Source organism: Eptatretus burgeri, chromosome 5, assembly GCF_056783735.1.
Source record: "Eptatretus burgeri isolate ZD-2024b chromosome 5, Ebu_testis_v1, whole genome shotgun sequence".
Taxonomy (NCBI): Eukaryota; Metazoa; Chordata; class Myxini; order Myxiniformes; family Myxinidae; genus Eptatretus; species Eptatretus burgeri.
Window position 1 is genome coordinate 91865886 of NC_140965.1, and position 26580 is coordinate 91892465.

Sequence of the window (26580 nt, forward strand, 5' to 3'; positions counted from 1 at the left end):
CCTTGGGAAACGAAGTTCCTCTTCGCCTGACGGTGTGTTCCAAGACACCCACTGGTAACATTGAGAATGGTCATCTTGAAGGCACTCCTCAACTCTTTTGGATCCCCTGAAACACCTAGCTCCCATGGACCCCCACTCAACCGTTCGCAAACTCAACAACTCTTTCATCCTTGAGCTTGCCAACCTCCAGCCTCAGCTGATGCGATGACAAATTTAATGTCTATCCAAGGGACGGTACACGCACGCACGCACACATCGCTTTGCCTGTGAAACACTAGGATGACAGTTTCGAGCTGGGTCCAGATTCAAACCCAGGCAAGACAGCTCACGTGGTGGTAAGTGTTAATTCCTCTGGTTTATCCAACCAACCTTTTTAATGTATTGATCATGGTAAATTTCAAAATGGCAGTGAAACTAAAGTAGGCAAAGAGTACAAAAAAGTTTTTAATCGATTATTTATCCTTGAAACTCATTGGAATGGAGCATGGTGTGCAGATGGTGTTGCTAGTGAGTAGTGGAGGCAGTGGATTACTCGTTTGCAATGGACAACCCCAAGTCATTTCAAGACGTATTTATTGCATTGAGTACAATGTTACTAATGCCAAAAATGCAAAATGGCTCCCTTTACAATAGATCAGGCAGGATCCTTCACATTAACCATTTTCCATTAAGCTGAAGTTTGCTTGGAGTTTGTCATTTGATAACCAGAGATCACTCACTTCCACAGTTAAAAAAACAAAACAAAACAAAACCTTGCTGTAAGCCATAAACATTCTATGAAGGTAAATTACACTTACACGTATGGTTGTGGTTTTACAATAAACAGCAGGTCAAGCTTACAAAACTATAATATAATGTTAGAAGGATGTAGTAAATGATTATCTGTTAAATGTTACTGGTACTGCAAAGCAGTTGCAATGGGAAGTACATTGAGGCACAGTTGGAAAAGTATGAAGTGTTAAATGGTTTCAGCTCTTCTTGACATCGCTCAGCACCGAGCACGCAACACAAGTATGAAACCGACTAGGAATCGGACGGAAATACAGCGGACTAAAGCTCACCCGAATTACAATATTTAAGTTACAAATATTTGGTGAAAGATTTAATTTTTTTTTACATAATATACAGGTTTTGGTTAAAAGCACGGATACAAAGCAGCAGTAACTACGGAAGAGGGTGGGAGGTCGGGTGGGAAGAGTACAACATGTTTTAAACGCTATCTCTAAGCATTTACTTTGCAATTTCATGTACAGGGAGTAGTGTTAGTATGGTAAATCAAAGTGTGGCAGCTACACATCGTTGCCCCGGCATCTGCGGATGGCAGGTGCCAATCTCCCCTTGCGAAGGCCGCCGTTGTCGATGCCAGAAGCTGCTTCCAGGTAGTCCAACTGCTTTGTGAAGGAATGTTTCGTTTAAACGTTGTGACTCCGAATTAATAACAAAACTCGAAAAAAACATTTGGAAGGATTTTTTAAGCTGCTGAAGTCAAAACACATTTTCAAGTGCAACCTTCCCAACAGCAGATGGATAATTTCACTTTGGCATTAGTATAAAGCATTTAGTGGCCTCTAACGTCCCCCGGCAATACATAATTCAAAATCATGTAGGACTAACATGGCTCGGCTTTCTGTGAACTCCATCTTCACGGTTTTAAGTAGTCTCTTTCGGTCAAAGACCAAGACCAATGGTGGTGAGAACCTATTACCGTGTGGACCTTCACACGCATAATTAAGGTTTCTGTTAAATACAGTAGTGCATTTCTTTTCTTTTTTCTTCTTCTTCTTCTTCTTCTTCTTCTTCTTCTTCTTCTTCTTCTTAAAACAAGTCAAGAGTGCCTTAACATCTTCTTACAGCAGTATCTTTGCTTCAGGGAAAAAAAAAAAACGAAAAACATTCTGCAAGTTCAATGATCACTAAAAATGGTGGATTCTTATGTTTCATCCTCGTCTTTTGTCGATGACATTTGGAGGGAGGAGAACTCGTCTGCGGCGGGCTGCCGAAAAGGCGAGCTGGAAGTCTTCATGCTATCTATTGAATTTTGACTATTAAGGATGTAAGGAAAAAGAGAGAGAGAGAGAAACGGAGGAATCACAGCAAGTTCCAACAAACTTCTGCTGTTAGCTACACCGTTGAACATTCTCTGCAGTGGAAAGAGCTCGAGTGTCACTTCTGGATGAAGGAGACTCTGTGCCGGCTGGCGCGTTACTTGTATGGGCTGAGGAAGCGAGACACCTTTGAGTGCAGAAACTTGATAAATGACTGGGGGAACATCTTCTTGGAATCGGCTTTCGTGTATTTGAAGTAATTCTGTGGATGGGCGAGCACCTCAAACAAAACCTTGATCAAGTTCTTGTCCTGAAAGAGAAGTAGGGTATGAGTCATGGTTCAAACGTACCTTGTGAATCTTTCTTGCAGCTCTATCAACTAACCTTGAGAATTTCTTGGTGGTTTTCTGATGCGTATAGCCGACCATCCCTTACGATATCTTCGATCAACTCTTGATAATCCTCTGTTTAAAAACAGGTGAAACGACCAATTTTTCTCTCGTTATCGATGGCAAGCTAATAGGACCTCAACAAAGAAGAGCATTGAACAGCATCCTAAATCTTTTAACAGTCATAAATATTGACAATGAAAACGACTTCGATGTTCATTTATCGTGAACATGCATGGTTATCCAAATGCAAACATGCATGGTCAAAAGAATGGGTTGCTTAACCCAAACTTCGTTACTCACTCTTAAGTACAATACACAAGGAAAGTTAGTCATTGCTGTTATTTACCATCGTATGTGACGTAATGCACCTGGAAGCCCTTAGCACTATTTCCTTCATTGGATTTGAATTGGATCCACAGCTTGCGTGAACGTGATGTGAATGCAAGGGGTCGTTCATACATCTGGCATGTCTCGTACGTGGTCACGGAGAATGGTGAGGCTGGAGAGACACCCAGATGAGTCAATACAAATGCCATTAAATCGTCCATGTCAAAACTCCACTTCACATCATCCATACTAATGCTGCTGCTACTACTTAAACAGCCCCAATTATTCCCACCTTCTTGTAGGGTCGGCCTGGAGAACGTTTTTGGCCTAAGCTTTGCATGAGCCGGCTGGCCAGGCCTGACGTTCACCTGAAGGTGAGAGGAATTTTGTAATTTGTTCAGGGTGCTGGTGATAGTTCACCTATGCTCCGCCAAGGACATTGGGGGATCTTTAACATCCACCAATGAATGCTAGCAGATGGGACACCCAGGTTAACGCCGATCTGTGGGACGGCGCACACATTGATTTATCAGCACCTGATTGTAAAACACCAACATAATAGCTTATAGCTGGGCCGAGATTCAAACTCAGGTTAAATAGCTGAGAGGTGAGTGTACATACCTCTCGGCTAACCTGTCAGCTCCCATGCTTTCATTCTGCATTCAATAAGTCCCGTTTATGCTTCAACCAAACATTTATTGCAACAATACTTTTCTGATAACCAATCAGTCTTTTTCTCATTATTAATCTCATTACCCAATGCTCGTGAAGCAAAAAGTGGGGTGAAGCAATTGGTTCACTTTGTCTGTCTTTCTGTTTGTTTGTCTGTCTAAAAACATCAGTTTATGATCGAGGAACAACGTAATTTCAATTGAATGTTATATTTTGGACATGCATCGGAACATGACTCTGAAAACAAACCTGTCATTTAGCAGTACTTTGTCCCTGAATTCATCCCGATTGCGCATGCACAGGGAGGAATGAGATACGTTTTTTAGTCTGTCTGCCTGTCTGGCAGTCAAACAAAATTGAAAATCATTCTAAACAGGAAACTTACTGTTTTTAAGGACATCACAAAGGACACAAACAACAAGCACAAAGAAATAATGCAACGCGTGAAATAAGGTGGTGTAAAAGATGCTGCATCAATGGTGGTAAACTTCCAAAACAATTTTTTTCTCTCAAACCTTTAAAATCTGTATTTGATGTCAATTCAAACACTTGGAATATGTCTTACAATCCTAACAAATATCACACTCTCACTATCCCTCTTCAAAAGGACTTTCTGCAAATCCTCCTCTCTACTATCGGGTGGGGCATTTATATCTGACAGTTTTATTATCCTTATAACTTTTTTGTTTCTAAACCAAATAAATAAAATTTCTATACAACATAGGCACATACTTTAAGTTTTAAAAATCAATTTTGATTCTTTATTTCTTAAAAATGACATCAGACAAATGGGCCCCTTTCAAATTCATGCATTCACGACAGCAGATCATCATATTGTTCATTACCGCAAGCAATGTCTCTTGATCAAATGAGAGGATGGTTGCAGTGATGTTTGCCTTCCATTCATCGATCGATGTTCCTTATAAACTTTGCCCTTCAGAAATCCCCATAGTAAGAAATCTGGTGGAGTTAAATCTGCCAAATCAAAGTGTGCCTCCTCTGTCATGATGACCTTGTTTGTGAAATTGGCATGCTCATTGCATTAAAAAAAAATTAAAAAAATTAAAACAAAAAATGCTCATTGCATTTAAAGTGCTCCATCATTAAAAACTTTAAGGTATTGTCTGTAAAATAAAGAAAACAATAATTAGTTATGCCAAGACTGCTTCCGGCTATAAAGATTGCAAATGTGTCAGATATAAATGCCCCACCCTGTTTATTAATAATTAACTTGAGGAAGTTCAGTCATTCAAACTCCTGGATCTCACGATCAGCCATGGTCTTTCTTGGGAAAACGACAATTCAAAAATTGGCCTCCAAAGCCAGCCGCTGACTGGGCATTCTCCGTTGTACAAAGTCCTTCCTTGACACTCCTGAACTTCTATCCACCTACAAGGCCTTCATCAGCAGCTTGATGGAGCACTGCACTCATCTCCAGGCTGGCTCCCCTTCCTCACATCTTGCTCATCTTGACGTCATGGAAATCAAGACCTTCAAGATCATTGGAATCACCCGTGATAAAGCCGAGTCTATGGGCCTATCACTTCGCCATCGCAGACAAGTAGGTGGTCTCTATGCCTTTCTATCACCTCCTTGCTGGTCTTGCATCCCCTACTCTTTCTGTGCTTTCCCTACCCCCTCAAGTTTCTGCAGGGCTCACACGGTCCATCATCAACAACCCCCTTCTGGTGAAACTACCTAAATCCAGGATCACTTCCCACCTCCACTCATTTGTTCCTCTTTTTTTTTCCTGCCTGTGGAATCGACTTCCACATCCTCTTCAATCAAATTCTTCCCTCCAGGACTTCAAGACAGCCGTTTACCACCATCTCAGATCGTCCCGATTTCTAAACCATGATTTTTTTCTGCCCTCGTTAACCCTGCCCAAATCCCTCCTACCAATTTTCCCTCCTTGGATCCATTTTGCCCACCCCATGCATGTTTTGTATCCTGTTTTTGTCTATCATGTCTAGTTCCATTCACAGGACGAGGTCTTCAACGAGCCTCAACTATGTGTACAAAAAATTATATATTTAACTATATAATTGAACACCGTAGAACACAAATCACCTTATTGGCACTTTCAAAAACCTTCAGTTTAGCAGTACTTGGACAAAATATTACAACATTTTTACATCGTCTTGACAAATTAAATTTGCTGCTCGCAGACCCCACCCATGTCCTGTTTTCTCAAGATTTTGTGGGAAAAGGTTTCGAGTAACTCCCCAGTTTTGAAAAGCATTGACTTTTGGCTGTATTATCAACAACTGAAACAATTTTGTTCAATATAATAGTAATATCTATTTGTTTACATTTAATGATTATTTTGAATTCCTTTTGGAAATTATTCTCTTGGAAATTACCGATGAAATTACCAGAATTTACCGATGACAAAAGTCTTTGCAGATGAACAGCTCAGTGAATGATGAATATTTATTTCAATAAATTGTCCTAAAAACAATTATTCATTCACTACATGTGCTGTGTGGTTTTAAATCATGAACTGGAAAAGATGTCATGAAGGAAAAATTTGTTTAACATTCTTACGTACGCTGGGGGAGTACAGATTTCGCTTGTTCAGACAACGCCGGACAAGTGGAGCATGACTCCCTCGACAACCAAATGGTGATTGCCTGAATTGAAGCCGTACGCTGAAAGATGGTATTTCGTGCACTAAAATGATGGCTTCCACGAGTCCAAGTTGGATGATCACATCAAGAAAAGATATCCCCATTTAAAAAATTAACATTTCAATGAGCGTGAGGACGATTGCAAATAATAACTACAATGGCACTCGTAGAGCACATAGTCTCGCCTTGCATGTTCATTCATTCTGAACCATCATTAACTGAACACGCCAATATTATAGCGCACTGCTATTATGGCCCATATACTCGTATCAAGGTAGAGTCTTTCCACAATGGATGCCTGAGGAAAATCTGCCACATAGTTTTACCCAATAAGATATCCAACAAAGGCCGACATGAAAAAACTCGTTGCCACAGCATTGCCCTTGAAATGAAGTGTTGCCACCTCCAATGGTTTGACCATCCATCCATCCATTGGGATAATAATCTGTACAGAGCATTGGTACTGCCAAAGCAGTCTCTTGGGCTATTGTGCACAATCCTGGATGGCTTACGACTTCAACGCAGGATACTCAAATGGCTCAATCATCCCAGTAAGCTGGTACTCATTTTGCCAACCTCAGAAGGATGACAGGCTGAGTCAACCACACCTGGTATTAATTCAACAGCCAAGCAGGATTTAAACTCAGGACCCTAGGATCCCAAGCCCACCACCCTAACCATTAAGCCAACATCAGACAGCTAAGTATCATTTGTACACAATCACCTCAGATGTACATTTGTACACAGAAACTAAGCATTATTTGTACACAATCACCTCAGAAGTACATTTACATGCTTAGAATGTCCCCGGACGAAATCCCCAAGGTTGCTTTGGGATGAACACTGTCAGGAAGGAGGAAAGCAGGCAGGCTAAAAACAATTTGGTGTAGGACTATGGTAGCTGATCTGGAGGAGATGGGTCTATCATGGTGTGAGGCACAGAATGTAGCTAAGGGTAGAGATAAATGTCGAAAGCTCTAAGCAGCTTTACGTCTCATTGGGACGAAGAGGATAAATAAGTAATACCCGTATCATCCATGATTATATGATGTCAATTCAAGCAATTATGGCTGGAATGCCACTTCACTGATTTATGTCATCACCATCACCCTATATACCCCATGGGGAGTTGATGACATATGCCAAGTTTCAATTTTTTTCGTTGAGCAGTTTTGGATAGAATTGCGTCCAATTTTTTTCCCTTAATGCAATATGGCTGCCATACCATGTGATCTATGATGTCAGAGCAAGCAATAAAATATCCCCACTGGGTGCCCCTCCTATGTTTAAAGATTCGCATAAATCGGACAAGCCGTTGCAGAGAAAACCATTTTTAAAGTGAAAATATGAAGAGACGCAACGCAACGCCACGCAACGCAACGCACAAATTGCAAGTCTTGCATCCCCTTTGGAGCGAGACCAACTAAAAACTACAACTAGAGCGTTCATGGAACATTTTACCCAACATAGTCTTGAAGAAAAAGGACATGGGAAATGGCAAGTCTTTTAAACTCTTGTTTTGGGTTTCCGAGCACAATTTATATTTCTTTCAAGCAACCATCTTGTCTGAATATTGATATTCCCCAACGCTGAAAGCACGAGAGGCACATTGGATTGGGTGAGATGGCATAATATTTTGTCCAAGTATTGCAAAATTGGAGGTTTGTGGAAGTGGCAAGACAGCAATTTGTGTTCCACAGTATTCAAGTGTATAATTAAATTTAAATAAAACAAGTAAAACAGACAAAAAATGTCATAGCACAAATTGTTTTAGTAATTTTGCTGGATGGAGTTAAAGAGCAAGCCCATATTTATGTACAATTAAAATGGCCACCAGTCGGCCATCTTTGATCAGATCGCAAAATAAAGTGAGGGGCAAGTGTATGCTATCATGTACTGTGCATGTCAAGTTTGAACAAAATCGGACCATGCATGTCTGAGAAATGATTGGGGACACATTTAAGTAACAAAATGACCACCAGTCAGCCATCTTGGATCTGATGTTGAAAGAAAATGACATGCTTATGTCAGCCATCATTCATTATCGGTGTGCCAAGTTTGAAGAATATCCGTAAAAGCATGTCCGAGAAATGATTGAGGACATGTTCAACATCGGGTTATTTTACAATGAAAATGGCCGCCAGTCTACCAGTTGGCCATCTTTGATCAGATCGCAAAATAAAGCTAGGTGCAAGTGTATGCCATTGGGTCCTCATTTGAACAAAATCGGATCATGCATGTCTGAGAAATGCTTGGGGACATATTTAAGTAACAAAATGGCCGCGAGATGGCCATCTTGGATCTGATGTCGAAAACAAAATGACATGCATATGTCAGCCATCATTCATTATCTGTGTGCCAAGTTTGAACGACATCAGTAAATACATGTTCAGAAATGGTTGAGGGCATGTTGGACACCGGGTTAATTTTTTTACAATTAAAATGGCCGCCAGTCGGCCATCTTGGATCTGATGTCGAAAAAAATGTAACCTGAATATGTATACCTCCATGTGTCATCTTTGTGCCAAGTGCGAATAAAATCGGCCGAGACATGGCCGAGGTATGGTTGCGGACGCACACACGCACACGGAAATTGAGACCAAATCCATAAGCCCCCATTTCGGACTAAGTCCAACGGGGGCTAATATAGGTTTTAAAGGCTATATAATTTTTTTTCCCCATTAGTTTACCACCGTTGATGCACCGTCTTTTACACCACCTTACTTAACACGTTAAATTATTTATTCGGCCTGTTGTTTGTGGCCTTTATGACGTCCCTAAAAACAGTACGTTTCCTGTTTGGAATGATTTTCAATTTTGTTTGACTGCCAGACAGACTAAAACAAGTTACCGTAGTCCTCTGTGCACATGCGCGATCAGGATGAGATTCCATACGATCTGCTAAACTGCAGGTTCGCGTTCCAATTCATGCTCAGATTTGTGTTCTGTACAGGGTTAAAAATACAAAATTCCATTGAAATTAAGTAGTTCCTCGATCATAGACTGATGTCTAAAGACAGACAGAGTGAACCAATTGCTTAACCCCGCTTCATGGGAGTCAGGGATCCAAACTCAGAAAGGCCGCTATTTTAGGAGTTACCAGACACCGCTTCCTATACTTTGCAGGCCTCATTTTTTTCTTTAGTTTAGTGTCTTAGGATTAATAATCAAGAGGCCTGCTCGGTCATCTCGATTGCGAACATTTCACAAATTGTATTTGAACATACGTACCCACCAAAAAATGGGTGCAATTTTCGGTATCACTAATTTTTCAAAAAACGTTTCATAAGTTCTTCAAATATCAAGTTAGACAGTTGATTTCAACCCCTAGTAAGGACGTTGGCATGGTCTTTCATATGCTGAGGTCACGTGTCAAATGTCGCCAATTAGAGGTTGAAAAAATTAAGTTTCAGTGCAAATTGACCCCCAAAAATAGCTGAATCAGCAGTAAATATGTTTTCATTCATCTTAAACTTGATTTTGTGCTCTCAAAATAACTTCTAGTAGATACAGTAGGGTCAATTAATATTCATTTAACATGTGTATATATATATATATATATGTATTTGTTAGCCAATTACCTACCCTAAAATAGTGAATACAATTAAATTTAATATAATAAAGATTTTTGAAAAAAAAATGTGACCAGCCGAAACCAAGTGAGGTAGCATATTTTCGACCTCAGTGAGATGGTCCTCCCAGCACCCTTTTCGTTCTACTGCTATATAACGTTTGAGGAGGAGTACCATGTTGATGTACATAATACAAAGCTTGGCTGTAGGTGAGTTGCACAGTGTATTTTCAAAATCCGACAACAACTTTTGAACATCAACTGCAACTGCGATCATCTCGGCTTGTGTCTGCAATGCAGCTGTGGTGTCTTCATGGGCTACTGCTTCTGCTAGCTTACGAATAGCTGCGTTGAGTGAGGCCATCACATCAAGATAAACACCAGGTTCGTCCAGAGTCCATGATTCAAAAGCTTCCCAGTACAGCTCCAGCATAGTAGACATCACCAGAGTATGACATCGTACCATCTTGTAGTCCTTGCCAGCCATGAGCTTGTTCATGGTTCCACCGAGAAACACCTTGGCTTCCACAATGAGAGTTTCAATACCAGAGGACTTAAAGAGTTTTCCAAGAGCTCCGAGGAAGTTGCTAGCTATATAGAAGCCCCCCATACGTAGTATCAGATGTTTATATTTATCTGGCTTCTTCTTTTGAAGTCCGAGGTTTATTTCGTATATGGCTTGGTCGCACGTCAGTACACAATGCTGTTGGCCTCGTGCTTGTGTGACTGTGATACAGTATTCAACTGAAGCTTCAATGACATCAGGTTTTGTTGGAGATTCTGGGAAGAATGGCCCATACCCAATCAATGTCTGTGATGTGCTCTCCTCCACCAAAAGGCATGAAAGGCATTCCATGAGATGATGCTGTCATGGTCAACAGTTTGAAAACAGTCGTTTTGTATCAACTGCCAAGAAACTGTGGTCTGATAATAAATTAGTTGCATGTTCTTCGTGTGTCAGGCTTACACCACTCATAGAACGACTATGCTGTCGATTTTGCAAGGTCAAACCACTGTCTTTGGTATGGAAGGGCTGAATCCCTGTACAAGAAGCTTTTCTGGATTTAGCTAATGGTACTGAAGCATAGGTACTTGAGAGATCATCCATATTTCTTGGATATTGGTAGTTGTTGTGCGTTGTCCCATGCATTGTGCTACCATCTGGAGTGTGCTCGTGAAAATCCAAGTTGTCAATGGCGCAATGAGTGAATAGTCCACTTTTTAAATTATATGGGATTAATGGCTTGTCTTGTTCTGGTTCATCAGTGGGTTGTGCCATAGTGGTGATGTACCTCTGTGCGTCTTGATAGCTAATACTATTTCCAAAATGGTTCATCATTGTTATGATCTCTTTACTCCTTGTTTGTTTCAATACATGTAATGCTGATCCAATGTGCTCTGGATTTGGAGTGTTTGCCACAGCTGCACTGATATCTTGGGCCAAATTGAGGACTTTCTTGCGTTCCCGCTCCTTCAGTTGCACTCCCGTGTTAGGGTCTGTAAGTTCAGGTGTTGCATCAGTAATCAGCCAGGCCACATGGTTATACAGCGATACAGGTAGAAGTTCATTCGCAGCGTCAAATGTTATCTGCATAGATGTGTCGATGTCTTCTTTTCTGTTTTTCTTTAGCTGCGAAGCTGTCGCCTTGATATCTGTTTGTAAGGACTTGGCAGAAAGGTACAAGGTGATATTCCTTTCACGAATACCGTTTGATTCAGTAGAGTCGTCTTCACTCTCATCAGCACTTTCTTCGGGACTTATTTCATCTTTCATACTGGCGACTTTCACAAGAAGATATCCTATTGACATATCTGATGAACAGATTATAGAGGATTGTCCTCTCTGTGGTATGATCATGATGGGTGAACCATGTTGTCTGTAGTAGTGCTCAATGTTCTTTTTGATAGATGTTGATCGAGAAGAGCTCAGGGAAGGGAGGCCCCACTGTCTGACAACCAAGCCCTGTACTTGTATGCAGAGAACTTAAGAAGGTGATGTCGTTCGGATCATGGGACAATGCGCCGTCTATGTAGGAGGACAATGCGCCGCCGTCGGTTTCTTCACTTGTGTTGGATACATGTGACTTCATTTTCTGTGCGACCGTTTTTTTTGTTTGTGTAGGCATTTCGGCACTTGGCATGACAAAATGGACCATTAGACAAAAAATCCTCCTCGCCTGCAGTGATTTCATCTTGCAATCTGAGCGCCGTATCATCGAGTCGGTGGGTTACTGCATATAAAAATGATTGGAATCCCTTCTCGGTTAGTTTCTGTACTGTCTCAGCCGAGGACTGCTGGCAGATCACACATCGACCAACTCAGTGGACTGTTGTTTTATCTTGCGTTTAAGTTCAGCCATTGTTCACACCTGCAAGTATATAATTTAAATGTTCATTCACATGAAGGCATATGCATGTTAAATCAATAGATGTGTTAGTTCTTAATTATTTTATTCACAATCTAACTAACTGTATACTTGTAATCGCGGGTCCCATCTTCCGGATCAATTGGTAGATTCATGATGTACTAAGTATGTGTCTGTGGAGTGTAGTACTGCTATGCAACACACAACCTGATATACATATAATAATGTCTAAACGATCATAATCTGTAATAAATATGTGTTAGAAACCTGTTGCTCATGTTGCGTGCACATCCAAACCACCATTCTAGCAAGAAAAAAAGTGTGGTTTACCATTATCTGCAAAATAATGTTCATTGTATATACATGTATATAACATGTATATGTATGTGTATGAACACATGTACATGTATTTATATTCGGTAATATTTTTATAATGACGACCAGTGGTCCCTATTGCATCTACTATGTTCCTTTGACAACATAATAATAATAATAATAATATTAGTTGTTTAATTGATTTTAAGACAAATGAGAACAATATTTATTGCTGATTTAGCAAATTTTGCAGGCAATTTGGACTGAAAAATCATTTTTTCAACCTCCAATTGGCAAAACTTGACACATTTGGCCTCAGCATATGAAAGATCATGCCAAAGTCTTACTACGGGTTGAAATTAACTGTCTAACTTGACATTTGAGGAAATTATGAAACATTTTCTGAAAAATTAGTGATACCGAAAATCACACTCATTTTTGGTGGGTACCGATGTTCAAATACAATTTGTGATGTGTTTGCAATCGAGATGCCTGAGCAGGCCTCTTGATTCTTCATCCTGAGACACCAAACGAAAAAAAAAAAACGAGGCCTGCAAAGTATAGGAAGTGGTGTCCGGTCCATCTTAAAATCATGGGGCTGGATCCCTGACTACGGTAACTGCTATTACCACTTAGTGGTAATAATATTGTTACGAATTTGGAATTTGATTGCACACAACATACAGGTTCCTTTCGTCAGCTATGTCGATAAGTGCTTCTTCCCTAGATAGCTCACCTTTCATTGTTTAAATGTCCAGAAATCAATTAGATGCGCTGTGGATCGATTTAATAGTTAGGGAACGAACAATGGAGACATCCCTCCCCCTCTTCTGCGAAGAGGAAGAACCACCCTGCCGTCCCGTGATTCATGATGTCAACAACTCCCTCCCACCCGTGGTTGAGCAGGGGCATGGATCATGAGGGAATGATTGACGCCGGGCGTGGGGGAGGGGGGCGGAGAAGGATAAGAGGAGATCTTTTCTTTGTTCGTGTGGGAAGTTGAGTAGTAAGCTTTTTGCTTCGGCAGAGAGTAGTCGTTCAGCAGACCGTCGGGTCCTGCTTGGCTTGCATTAGGGTTGAGGCCTTCGGAAGCATTTTGCTTCGGCTGGCTCAGTGAGCTTCGGCTGCGGCCTGGCTCAGGAGGAGGCTTTTTGCTTTGATGGTTCCGTGAGCTTCGGCTTCTGCTTGGCTCGGGAAAGCTTTTTGCTTCGAGCTGCTTTGTTTGGAAGAGAGTTGAGCTGGTCGCTCGGCTCGAGCTGCGAGTGGTGGCTTCTTCTTCTCGGTTCGTGGAGCTCTTTGTTCTCCATTTTGGTTCCCGGCTAGGTGCGACTCATCGACCTATTCTTGGAGGTGGTTCCTCGGGGAAGCGACGCATTGACGGGAAGGATCGGCTCCTCGTCTCACCAGCACGTGTTGAGAAGCTCGGGAGGATTCGCGGGATTGACAGGAAGGATCGCGGCTCACGGCGATTGGGTCCAGCTCGCTCTCGCTGGACCCCGGTTCCGGGCAACTTGAAAACCACACGAGGTGGAGAGGTTCCAGATAGGTTCTGGGTTTCAGCTCACCTGTCCTTCTAGCTGGAGCCCGTTATTAAAGGCCTCTGCCACCATTTCTTGGGTGTGTGTGTGTGCGTACGTGTGTCCGTGGGCCCATCTAATAAGTAGGAACTGCTGTTAAGTGCAAGTGACTGTACATAATAAGTAGACGGTTGTAGTCTTTGTCTTGCTCGCGTCTTGTCCCTCCCCCCCATTGCATGCTTGTGTATATCTGCATTGCTTCTTTGACCGTATATGTGTGCAAATAAATGTCCTTGTGTGAATGTAAACCTGTTTGTTGCGTCCATTCCCTCATTGAACTGCCGCATCTTGCACTCGGAATATAGTTGGTTCTTAAATAGCCGGTAAAGTGATCGGGTCCAACGGGACTGCGCGATAATACCCCGCTTGGTTATCCCAAAAGGAAGCGAGCTGCTTAAGCTGCTCGTTTCCAAGCGGTCCCGTTGAGGTACAATCTCTTGGTAACCTACCCGCGCGAATAATTAGGTAAATTGAAGATTTGGCGATCGGACCCTGTTGCGCGCGGGTAGAGTGTAGACAAGGTTGTGGTATGGTTAAAAACACACCCATGGCTGGTTTCCGGCGTTGATCCGGAAAGCCGCTACTGGATTGTCCGTTCGGTGGGCGAAGCGACCGCTATTAGCTTAACGCGGTCGCTCGCACGCCGACGGGCGGGAAATCTTTTACAATATTTAATTATTTACTAAAAAATATGACGACTTTGGCACAGACTATGGAGCCCCACTGGGACTACACAGAACTAAAAACCACGCTACACGAAAGCAATGGTCTTGCACAACATGCAAACTTACACAATAAAGGATTTGGTAAGATTTGTGGAAATTGCAAAAATGAGAAAATCTTCAAGCCAGTGCAGATAAAAATGAGGCAATAATTGGGGGAAGGAAGATGGCGACATAATTGCGCAATGATGGGAGATGGAAGCCTCTGGTGTGGTTGGTAGTGAACTACATAACATAACTGGCATGAATGGCATTACCGTTATCCTCATGTCATGCTGGACACTTCCAACTCACTCTCTCCAATTTAAAATGGGAGCAACCCAAACTCAACTGATCTCTAGACTCTGCAAACAGGCCTTGGCCAACTCAATGGGATGCTACTCTTTCTCCCAGTATGACTGGCACCAACTGTCCTTGGCACCCACAGATGGGCCAATTCTCAAAACTTTGCCATCCATTCTCTCTTCTTACTTTTCTGCCACCTCCACTAGCTTTTCTGATCATTTTCTTATCAAGGCCGATATCTCTCTGGCTATCATAAGAGAGCAACCTCAACGATGCATGATATGGCTGTTTGCACAGGCCAAATGCCAGGGACTTCAATTTGCCTTTTCACAAAAATGATCGGACCACCATCTCCACAGCATCAGATATTGATTATGCCTGGGAATACTTTCACAGAAGTCTACTTTTTCTCTTGCACTGGTTTATTCCATCCCATCCACAAATTTCCTATCCACCCTCAACCCTCGTACACCGAATCCTGGGAGAAGGTGGTTGCAGTCAAGGCATCTTGCTTACTCAGCTTGGAAAGCTAACCAGACCGATTGACTTTCGTATGCCACAGTCATTCGACAGTCTTGCTTGCCTACTGACTGTGGCATAGCCACCTTCATCCCTGGATTTCTGACTTCCTCCACTCACAGAGTCAACTTCAAGAAAAGCTTGGCTTCCTTCCTCCTTCATGGGTTCTCTGGATGGTGTATATAGGTGGGGTATACTGTCAAGTTTGTGGTTTTAATTGTGGGTGGATATGTGTGTTTGGCACTGTGGTATCCGTGTGCCTGTGTTGTGTGGCGAAGCGGCATGTTGGTGTGGCATGAGAAAGGTTTGTAATGTTGAATGCATGCCATTCTTGGATTTCTGGCTTACTCCACTCATGCAGTCAATGTGTTGCTCTCAGTGGAACTCTCTCCTCTCTTCTCCTATCCTAGTAGAGGCTGGAGTTTCCCAAGGCAGTGTTTTTGGCCCAGCCTTGTTGCTCATCTATATTAATGAACTCTCCATTGCTCTGGAAAAAAACTCTTCCTTTTTGCAGATGATTCCACGTGTTGTACAGTACCCCCATCCCTCTACTTGGCAGACAGCAGCTGCATCTCTCTCTGCTGATCTGCAAATGATTAGACTCTTGTCTGATAAATGGAACATCTTTCAATGATGGAAAATCTCAGTCTCACCATATTGCTCTGGAAAAATCATCAAATGAACCCACCTATCTATTTCCTTGGATATCTGCTGGAAGAGGTTCAGTCACTTTCACTTCTTGGCCTTATCGTCAGGTGAATCCTTATAAAAAGCCTTATCCTTATAAAAAGGTGAATTGACGAGAGTTTGGGAAAAGAAAAGGCAGACGGAACATGGAGGAGATCTTAGAGGTGATCCAAAGATCTAGCTCCAGCAGTGTACGGAACTCCAGCTCTTTGGAGCGGCGGAGTGCCAGGACATTCGTGTTGCCATTAACGGGCAAAACGGATGGCGCACAGAGGGAGACAGGCTGCGACGGTATCATGGGCTTTGCATCATTGAGCACATGGTGACCACAGACCTGGTTATTGATCCAGTGCACCTGGCTGGCGTACCGATTCACTCCTGCTGGCAGAAGGGCCAACCCAGTACTCAGGATGGGAAATCCTGTGCGTGGACACCTCACGCCGACAACTTCCCACGGTTGCAGTGCCAAGGTCATTCACCCTTCCTTGTGCCTTCTCATGGTTTGGCTGGAGATGTGGTGAGATCCATACTGCGTGATCATTCCTGCAGAGCTCACTCACTCTACAATCACAGCTGATCGCTAATCTGTAGGTTTGTCGCTGCATGACCATTCCTTTGCAAACTCACTTCAACTGCACGTTTGATTCCACATGGTGAAAGGTTCATTCAACTGCACGCTTGTTTCAACATGGCAAAATATTTAATTGCATGTTCGGACAATGTAGGATTTAAACTTTGGTTCAGGGCACGAATCCTTTTAAAGGGGGTGTTAAAGCGTCAGTGCAAAGTTGCCTTTGTAACGAGTTGTTGAGGTATTTGAAACTGCATTGAAATATATGTGTGTAACTTTGATTAAGTATTGACCGTGACTTGTATTTTCCTGTGTGGAATTTTACAGTTACTGATGAAGTATTGATTGAATTGTAATTGAATTGTGATTGAATTATTTTTGATTGATACGAGTGCATTTTAAGCGTGTTTTAAGAAATTGTTTTTTAAAGTCCTTCTGTCGTATGTCGCTGGTTATCACCTGGTTGGTAGTCAATTGATTGAAAAGTTTAAAGTGATGACAGAGGATTCTCGACTCGGTGGACTTCTCTGCAGCATTCTAATTCATTTAATGTCTGACCTCATGCATATATTCACAAAGCACATGAAGACAGGACATTTTGCTTTTATATAACATGCACACTTTCAACTCTCACCCCTTCTCATGCATGCACAACTATTTATTCATATTTTCCAAAATGCCCCTCAGTACATAAGTGAGAGCTAGTATTAATGTTTGCAGTCAGAAAAGAAGCCTTTACCAGTTTTCCGCATCACCAAATAATCTCCACACTCATCATCAATGGGCAGGAAGATTTCGGGTACAACCACCAGGATACGACGATTTGGTGATGGGCTGATATGCCAGGTACACTCCACATTGGAGGGGTAGTCGCCAGGGTAGTTTGGTGATTCCACATAACCTGTGAATTCTCCCAATTCTCCACCACACATCGTGTCTGCAGCAACAGGGCCATGCATTGGAGATCAAAGTGCATCAGCAACTCTGAAGATTTGGATCTCAAGGAACAGATGCAAAATGGTGAGTTGGAGGTTTTAAAATAAGTCACTTACTTTTGCACTGTGAAATGTTTGTGGAGCCGTCAAAATCGGTGGTCGTGTTTCCTGGACACCTGATACAGAAGTTCTGGCCAAACTTGGGTTGATAGGTCCCGATGGAGCAGCGCACACAACGATGGCTGCCACTGTCATATCGATGGCCAGGAGAGCAGTGCACTGTGCATGTGTGTGTGTGTGAGAGAGAGAGGGGGAAGAGAGAGAGAGAGGGGGAAGAGAGAGAGAGAGGGGGAAGAGAGAGAGAGAGGGGGAAGAGAGAGAGAGAGGGGGAAGAGAGAGAGAGAGGGGGAAGAGAGAGAGAGAGAGGGGGAAGAGAGAGAGAGAGAGAGGGGGAAGAGAGAGAGAGAGAGAGAGAGAGAGAGAGAGAGAGAGAGAGAGAGAGAGAGAGAGAGAGAGAGAGAGAGAGAGAGAGAGAGAGAGAGAGAGAGAGAGAGAGAGAGAGAGAGAGAGAGAGAGAGAGAGAGAGAGAGAGAGAGAGAGAGAGAGAGAGAGAGAGAGAGAGAGAGAGAGAGAGAGAGAGAGAGAGAGAGAGAGAGAGAGAGAGAGAGAGAGAGAGAGAGAGAGAGAGAGAGAGAGAGGGAGAGAGAGAGAGAGAGAGAGAGGAGAGAGAGAGAGAGAGGAGAGGGGAGAGAGAGAGGGAGAGAGAGAGAGGGAGAGAGAGAGAGAGAGAGAGAGAGAGAGAGAGAGAGAGAGAGAGAGAGAGAGAGAGAGAGAGAGAGAGAGAGAGAGAGAGAGAGAGAGAGAGAGAGAGAGAGAGAGAGAGAGAGAGAGAGAGAGAGAGAGAGAGAGAGAGAGAGAGAGAGAGAGAGAGAGAGAGAGAGAGAGAGAGAGAGAGAGAGAGAGAGAGAGAGAGAGAGAAAGGGGGGGGGAGAGAAAAGAGAGAGGGGGAGGGAGAGGACAGAGGAGAGAGAGGGGGGAGGGAGAGGACAGAGAGGTGAGAGAGAGAGGGGGAGGGAGAGGACAGAGAGAGAGGAGAGAGAGGAGAGAGAGGAGAGAGAGGACAGAGAGGAGAGAGAGGAGAGAGAGGAGAGAGAGGAGAGAACAGAGGAGAGAGGAGAGAACAGAGGAGAGAGGAGAGGAGAGAGGAGAGAGGAGAGGAGAGAGGAGAGAACAGAGGAGAGAGGAGAGGAGAGAGGAGAGAGGAGAGAACAGAGGAGAGAGGAGAGAACAGAGGAGAGAGGAGAGAACAGAGGAGAGAACAGAGGAGAGAGGAGAGAACAGAGGAGAGAAGAGAGGAGAGAACAGAGGAGAGAGGTGAGAACAGAGGAGAGAGGAGAGAAGAGAGGAGAGAGGAGAGAACAGAGGAGAGAGGAGAGAAGAGAGGAGAGAGGAGAGAACAGAGGAGAGAGGAGAGAAGAGAGGAGAGAGGAGAGAACAGAGGAGAGAGAGAACAGAAGAGAGAGGAGAGGGGAGAGAGAGTGAGACTGACTTTTATGTCCTTTTATTATAAAATGTACAAAAAGAAACAAGTGATGCAACATTGTGCAGATTCAATCAAAATGTGAATCAGGAACAGGAATAACTTGGGATGTGAAATTAATACAAAAGGAATAAATTTTCTCCTTCCACTCTGCACAATACTTCAATTTTACACCATTTGTCAATGAAGCCATTAATTCGCGAACTCTCTCGATAAAACAGGAATTCCATTTTGAGACGGGTCCACACAGAGCCTTAAAAGGCAAGCAGAGCGCTGCATTCCTGTGAATTAACACCAGAAATCATCTTATTGCGAGTTTCGCTTCAGCGAGCAGGAAATTTGCAACTTCAATTCTGACATTCTTGTTCGATACCGGTTTGCAGAAAATAAAATAATGGCATGAAAAGCAAAAGCCTAATCTTTGGAAAAAAAGTTTCAAGAGTTTAAACAGTGGGATCAACCTTTGACAACCAACATAAGCATGGAAAACATCCTCGGATTGATGGCAAAAAGGACATTCATCGGACGAAACAAGGTTCAATCTTTTGAGGAATACGTTTGAAGTCAAGGAATAGTGTGTGAGTCTCCACTGTATGTCTCCGGCACGTTTAGATACAGGTGATGTGTACATGGAAGACCAGGTGGGAGTTGATGGAACCCCTGCGGGCAGATGCTCTTTCCAGTGGGTAGTCAGTGCATTATTGGGGTTGGCAGATGTTATAACATTGAGACATTGCACATACATAGCAGTCTTTGTACATGTTTGTAGAGGCTTGATGGAAGGAGCGTTAGAAAAAACGAAATCAGGGAAGTCAGGTTGTGTTGTACTTGCACCTTGAACATCATGTGATGGAGGCCAAGATAAATTAAAAAGATTGAAAACTTTAACAATTGAACGTAGAATTAGTCCAATTATTCGTGTTGATTTAACATTGCAAGCTTCCAATATCTGGTTCGGAGTCTGCCATTCAGAATATGTGTGATTGACAAAGTCTTCCACAAGGAAGAAGCCAGATTCAATGAAGGATTGAATGAGGGACCTGCTTTGAAAGTCATGGTGAAAGAGGCTGTTGTAAAAAAACAGGTTCACGCATGAAATTACTAAATTTATACGAATCCTTGTTTCGTACTGGAAGGAGGCATTGACTGGCATTTAGGAGACTTTGATAGAAGGAGGGCAGTAAGGAGGTGTCAACTCGCTGCAGATCAAGTAGAACAAGTCCACACTTGAGCTTGCCAGCTTGCGGGAGCAAACAGGAAGCCAGCGGCCGCCAGGACAGGACCTCCTGGTATAGAAGTTGATGCAAGGTACTCAGTCGAAAGGACAGTATTTTGCTGGTAATGTCCACGAGTCCTTGACCGCCTTTTTCTAGCGGGACACTCAGAAGATCTGCTCGGAGCCGGTGCATACCATTCCAGAAAAAGTTAACAAGGATTCGTTGCAAATTCAGGATTAGTGATTTGGGGGGTTGTAAGGCAATCATCTGATGCCAGAGTTTGGAAGCAGCTAAATTATTGATTATTAGCACTCTACCTCTGTAAGATAGTAAGCTAGATAAACTTTTCCAGCAATTAAGGGTGTGAAAGATTTGATCCACCATCTGGTCCCAATTTTTTAAAGAGAAGGTCACGTTCCCGAGAAAAACACCCAGATGTTTAACACCATCATGCCTCCACTGCAAGGCATTAGGCAGCGGAGGTGGGATAAATAACTCTGAAGGACCAAGGCACAACGCTCTACTCTTTCTCCAGTTAACAGTAGCAGAAGATGCAAGATTAAAATTTTGTAGAGCATTTGTAAGAGCAGCAATGTCAGATTGAGTATTGACAATTACACACAGATCGTCAGCATAGAACCTTAACTGAAGGTACCACTGAAAAACCAGAGAGCTTGTGGCGTAAATGAATGAGCAAGGGTTCAATGAAAAGGGAGTACAGGTACCGAGAAAGAGGGCAACCTTGTCTAATTCCTCGCTGAACTGGAAAAGGTGAACACAAACTGTTATTAATGTTTAGTAGACTGGAATTAGTGATACAGCAACTTAATGCAGGAAATAAAGAAAGATCCAAAGATCAGAGGGGAGAGAGGGGAAAGAGAGGGGAGGGGAGAGAGAGGGGGAGAGAGAGGGGAGGGGGAGAGAGAGAGATGAGGGGGAGAGAGAGAAGAGAGGAGAGAGAGGAGAGGAGAGGAGAGAGAGGAGAGAGAGGAGAGAGAGGAGAGAGAGGAGAGAGAGGAGAGAGAGGAGAGAGAGGAGAGAGAGAGAGATATCATTTTCACGGCAAAAAAAATTGCCAAAATAAGGAATGAAATTTTATTCATTCATACCGATGAAAAAAAAATCCCCTGCCATGGTGTAATCTTTGCCCAGGATCATCCAAAATGTTTGGCCATCCATTACTTTCAATCCTTTCTGTTTTCCCCTCCATTCTATATCCCAATGTTTCATTGAAAACAAGTTCAACTTGAGTACTCGGTGGAGTGCAAAACCTCCGCCGCCAATTCTGCTGGGTCACTTCAGTGAACCTGATATCCTATTCATTGTAGGTCTAAACGGATCAGACTCTACTGAACCATGATTGAATAAACTAAACTCGATCGACGCGCATGTCGAAATGCGAAAAAAATAAAATCGATTTTTTTTTGAAAAAGTTGCAAAATTTGTTTGTTTTTTTCTCCAACAAATTTTTTTGGGGGTTGGAAATCACGTAAAACATGTAGAAATGCAAAAAAAATCAAATAATTTTCAAATAAAATCGAAATTTTTTTGAAAAAAAGTTGCAAAATTTTGTTTTTTTTTTCTCTAACAATTTTTTCTTTTTTTGGTTGGAAATCACTTGAAACATGTACAAATGTAAAAACAAAAATTCAAATATTTTTTCAAAATGGCCACCATAGCGGCCATATTGGACTTTGGACCAAGTCCAAAATATAATGGCATGATCCTTGGACCATACCTAATCCCCACACCAAGTTTCGTCGAAATCTGTCCAGGAGTTTTTCCGTAATACTGTTCACAAACAAACAAACAAACAAACAGACAGGGGGTGAAACAGTAACCTCCGTCCATCGTCGATGGCGGAGGTTAATGATGCCTCCTCATATGCTTGTCCTGCATGTAACAAATGTACGATTGTCTCAATTAGCATCAGATGCTGTGGAAAAGTTGAAGGGCTTGACCTTGTGGTCCCCTACGTTTCTTCATCTATTTGCACGTTGCTATTTCCTTCCCTCTTCTCTCCTATCTGTTAATCCCCTTGTTGCATTCAATGTTGTCCCTTTGCCACACTGATGGTGTATTGCCTTCTACCCTCTATTACCTCCCTCTTCTGTAAGCCAAGACTTTCGAAAGAAGGAACTTTTATGTGTTGAGGCTCATAACTATTTGTCATAAACTCGTAGCTCCTCCGAGCCGAGGCTCATGGAGGAGCTTGACTAAAGAAGGTGGCAGCTTGACAGACTGGCAGGTGGCAGAGTGTACCAGGCAGATAAGAACATGCAAACACATTATCTGAGAATGAGAGGATCGGCGAGGAAAAGGGAATTTTAAGGATCAGTGAGAGAAGGACAGTGGGAGTGAGTTTAGGAGAAACGACAAGGTGGTGATGGGCAATAGTCTTGAAAGACTGCTGCCCATTTTTTTGCATGCAAAATCTAAGCTCAGAAGAGTGGTGTGACGGAGGGTGAAAAGGCAACTTACTGACAGATGGGACAGCAGTTTGACTCCGTGACAAAATGAATGAATGAGCAGGAATAAGAGGAGAGACAGAGAGGAGGGGGGAAGTGGTTATTTTGTTTCCACTCCCTGCAGGAGTAGGTAGAGACAAAGTAACCATTCAATGGGGGCAGCTATTTTGGGCAGTTACAACTTGAATGTTTTCAACAATTGGTGTCCAGGTTGTTTTACTCAGAACAGATATCTACACCTGGCCGGTCTCACAGATCAATTGCACCCAATTTGGTACACAAGTCAAATCCACAGCATTTCTTCAGTTGAGAAAGACTTGTAATGTTCTAAGAATGATCAACGATTGCAAAGAAACATGCAATCAGTTTGAGCAGCTTTGTACGAGTGGATGAAACATTTATTTGTTCAACAAGAAAAAAAAAGCTCACTGAACCAAAATAAATGAATGTTGACATAAAGCAAAACACGTGTGTAGAGAGCACACCAGTCGAGATTTGTACCTTTCGTCTCACAGTGATGGAAATCAGTTGCACCCTCATGCCTTGTGGGAAGGCTCCCACCGCATGAAAAGCAGAACGTACGCCCAGCTTCTGGTTGGTAAGAGCCAGTTGGACATGGGTGACATGGCTGAAAGCCGTCCAATGATAGTTGCCCTCGTGGACACTTCCCTAGATAAAACAGGTGGTCAACAGGTGTGATGATAACTACTATTTTGTTTTGCATACATTGTTTGCACATATTACCTGTAGAGAGATAAATCGATAACATATCTGGAGAGGCAAACGTGGATACATAATCAAAAGCTGTTTGTTTACAGACTCGAAGGCTCTATGGAGTTGTGACACAAATCACACACACACGTGCAGACAGATACAAGCAGATTTGACTTTAACACAAACACAGCATGTTGCTGAGGTTGGGGGAGGTGATGTCACTTCCCAGAGCACTCTGGGTACGAGTGACGTCATCTTTATGACGTTGTTTTTCTCCCTCCCCGAACTCAGTGGGGCAATCAAGGAGAGAGACAAACTCAGCAGGCAAATTGAAAAGACAAAGTGCCTTACCAGCACATTCTGTGATGTTTCGAGAACCGGGCAAGCTATGCAAACTCCTGTTAAGGTCGGCTCCTGGGCAAGGTTCACAGGTGAGCTGTCCTCCTTTGTCCTGGTAAGTACCCGCAGGACATGGGAAGCACTGATTTTGCATCCCATTGTGGTACGTTCCCGGACTGCAGCTCACTGTGTACACATCCACCATATTTGCAGTGAAGCACTCAAAGAAGCACAAACATCCCTATTTATTCATTTATCATGAACATTTTCTTTCTTTTTAAAGCTATGTTCACACAGATAATCTAAAATAGCAAGTTCCTATTGATACACAAGAACTTAGATTCCTACATTGTGAAGCTTTGGCATTTTTTAATGAAAACTTAATCGGGGCCAGGCCGCAGGTTGAACATCAGTTGGTGTCACAAGATCAGCTGGGTCATGTGGGGACTATGGTTTGTGAATTACCACTGACACTGTACTTATATGAGTTCCACCACATCAAATGCTTCTGCCATGAACAGAGATTTGCCCCTACGAATCCATGGTCTCGGACAGATTAACTAATCTGGAGTTTAGACCAAACAACTTGCATTCACATACACCTTAGCTCTTAAAACTTCGGATTTACTCTGGACTACCTTTCTGTGTGAACACATCAAAATTAAAATGCTGAAGAAGACTAATTAAATTTTAGTAATTTGAATGTTCCTCACCACATTTGCCGTCTGTGGATATGCGTCCTGCTCCACACCCACCCCGCCATTTATCCACACGTTTGGGTGCCTTTCGCTTCATCTCATAGTCAGAACCTGATAGTCGAACAATGAACTGCTCCTTGTTGATGGATTTACGTAGTGCTCGTACTGCCTTGCGGAGACGGCGGTCCGTGCGCACGCGTGCACAGGAATCATCGCATGAGGCTGTGAGCAGCATGGCATACTCAATGGAAGACTCTATTGAGTCATTTTGTTTATCAATTACCAACATTATGTCAGAGAAATAGAGATAGTCAGAATCTGAAACAACCACTCATGTCATTAATGTATTTCGAAAAAATAGGATTTCAAAGAATACACAAGGAAGCAGTCTCTTTCATCTGCAACATCAAAGGGTTGTAAATGTTGAGAAAATAAACCATTGATGGTCAACTATCGAGCCCAAATTACTGGCCATGCCACAACCTTTTGTCTCGATAGAATCCCCTGTTGGGAGCAACACAATCTCACTCTTCTCTTTTATCCTGCAGATTATAGTCCACTGTCATCTCATTTTGTACCTGATGTCTATCCAGGACCTCTTAAACTCCTTTTAACCTTACTAATTACTTCCACCACCTAAGGTGGATGGACATTATACTTTCACCCCTGTCTGTTTGTCTGTCTGTGAACAGGCTATCTCAAAAAGTTATGAACGGATTCGGACGACACGTGGTGGACAGGTTGGATGTGTGACAAGGACAAAGTGATTCTATTTTGCTGAAGATCCGGATCTGGATTCGGATACGAAGTTTTTCATTTTTGAAAGTATTTCTGCAGGGCTCATACGGTCCACCATCAACCCTCTTCTGATAAAAAAAATACCCAAATCCAGGATCACTGCTCACCTCCACTCATTTGTTCCTCTTTATTCCTGCCTGTGGAATCAACTTCTACATTCTCTTCAATCTCATTCTTCCCTCCAGGTCTTCAAGACAGTTGTCCACCACCATCTCACATCATCCCCTATCCAAACCCATGATGTTTTCTACCCTCGTTAACCCCACCCCAATCCCTCCTAATTTTCCAGTTTTTATCCCCCGCCGCGTGGTGGAAGGGGGATATTGTTCTTCCTTAGAGTTTCCTTCTCCATGCATGCATGTTTTGCATCCTGTTTTTGTCTGTTACATCATTATCTGTTCAGTGTACTAGCTGCCCCACAAGCTCCAACTATGTATACAAAAAAGGGATTTTTCACCAATCAGAGATGGGGCAAAACAATACATAGCATGATATTTTAAAAAGTTGTGGACGGATTATGACAAAACTTGGTGGATGAGTTGGGTCGGTGACAAGAACAAGCCGATGAGATTTTGGTTAAGGTCCTGATGTAGTTCTGGCCTATCAGTGGGATACAAAACATAAATTGGTGAGCCGAGTTGAGATATGTGCTCTACCAAGTACCGTTCTAGTTTGTCAGTTCTTTGCTGTATGTTCATTTATGGAACTTTGCCCAAGATATCACAATCTTTCTTTAAAATTGCTGCAATTGGAAAAAAAATTAGATGATTACATTTCAGAAATTCCTGTTTTCTTAAGTTTAATACCTTCAAATGTCTTACAATTGCAGCAATTGTTGAAGAAAACTTACAACTGTCCATCTTGGACAACATTACCCCTGGACACCTACTTGCTCCCAGCCATTCATTTATCCTTAAAAGTAGACTGGTGTTATACCCAGCAGGATAAAAAACAAAAGCTGTCAAAGGGTGGAGGAGCTCCTTGTGAGTCAATGGCCATCCATATATTGTCCTCAACTGTGTCTGCGGACATCCTCCTGCAGTTGGGTTACTTCTTATTAGGAGGTTGGTGGCAGGATTTGCACTCCAGCCACCGAAAACCCATCATTTTGCAAAATCCATAAACGCAAAGAAACTGAAAACCCACTCCATCGGAGTACCTCCTGTGCTGCTGCCCTTCACAGGGTAGCGCA

General features: G+C 42.7%; 1 protein-coding gene across 17 annotated transcripts in view; it reads right to left on the bottom strand.

Annotated features, from left to right (window-relative positions):
- Positions 1–556: 556 nt before the first annotated feature.
- Positions 557–26580, bottom strand: part of LOC147026954 (signal peptide, CUB and EGF-like domain-containing protein 2) — a 506981-nt gene continuing 480957 nt past the window's right edge. For 10 of the 17 annotated variants that reach the window (XM_085882882.1, XM_085882881.1, XM_085882887.1 and 7 more), the window contains 8 exons: positions 24606–24812; positions 23905–24078; positions 23341–23508; positions 17732–17893; positions 17419–17616; positions 2784–2936; positions 2430–2509; positions 557–2355 (listed from right to left, as the gene is read on the bottom strand). In XM_085882882.1, the coding sequence (XP_085739008.1) occupies positions 2203–2355; positions 2430–2509; positions 2784–2936; positions 17419–17616; positions 17732–17893; positions 23341–23508; positions 23905–24078; positions 24606–24812 (1295 nt within the window). In that variant the 3' untranslated portion in view covers positions 557–2202. The remainder of the gene's footprint in view (positions 2356–2429; positions 2510–2783; positions 2937–17418; positions 17617–17731; positions 17894–23340; positions 23509–23904; positions 24079–24605; positions 24813–26580) is intronic. The other 7 variants (XM_085882877.1, XM_085882880.1, XM_085882878.1 and 4 more) reach the window with 1 other exon arrangement.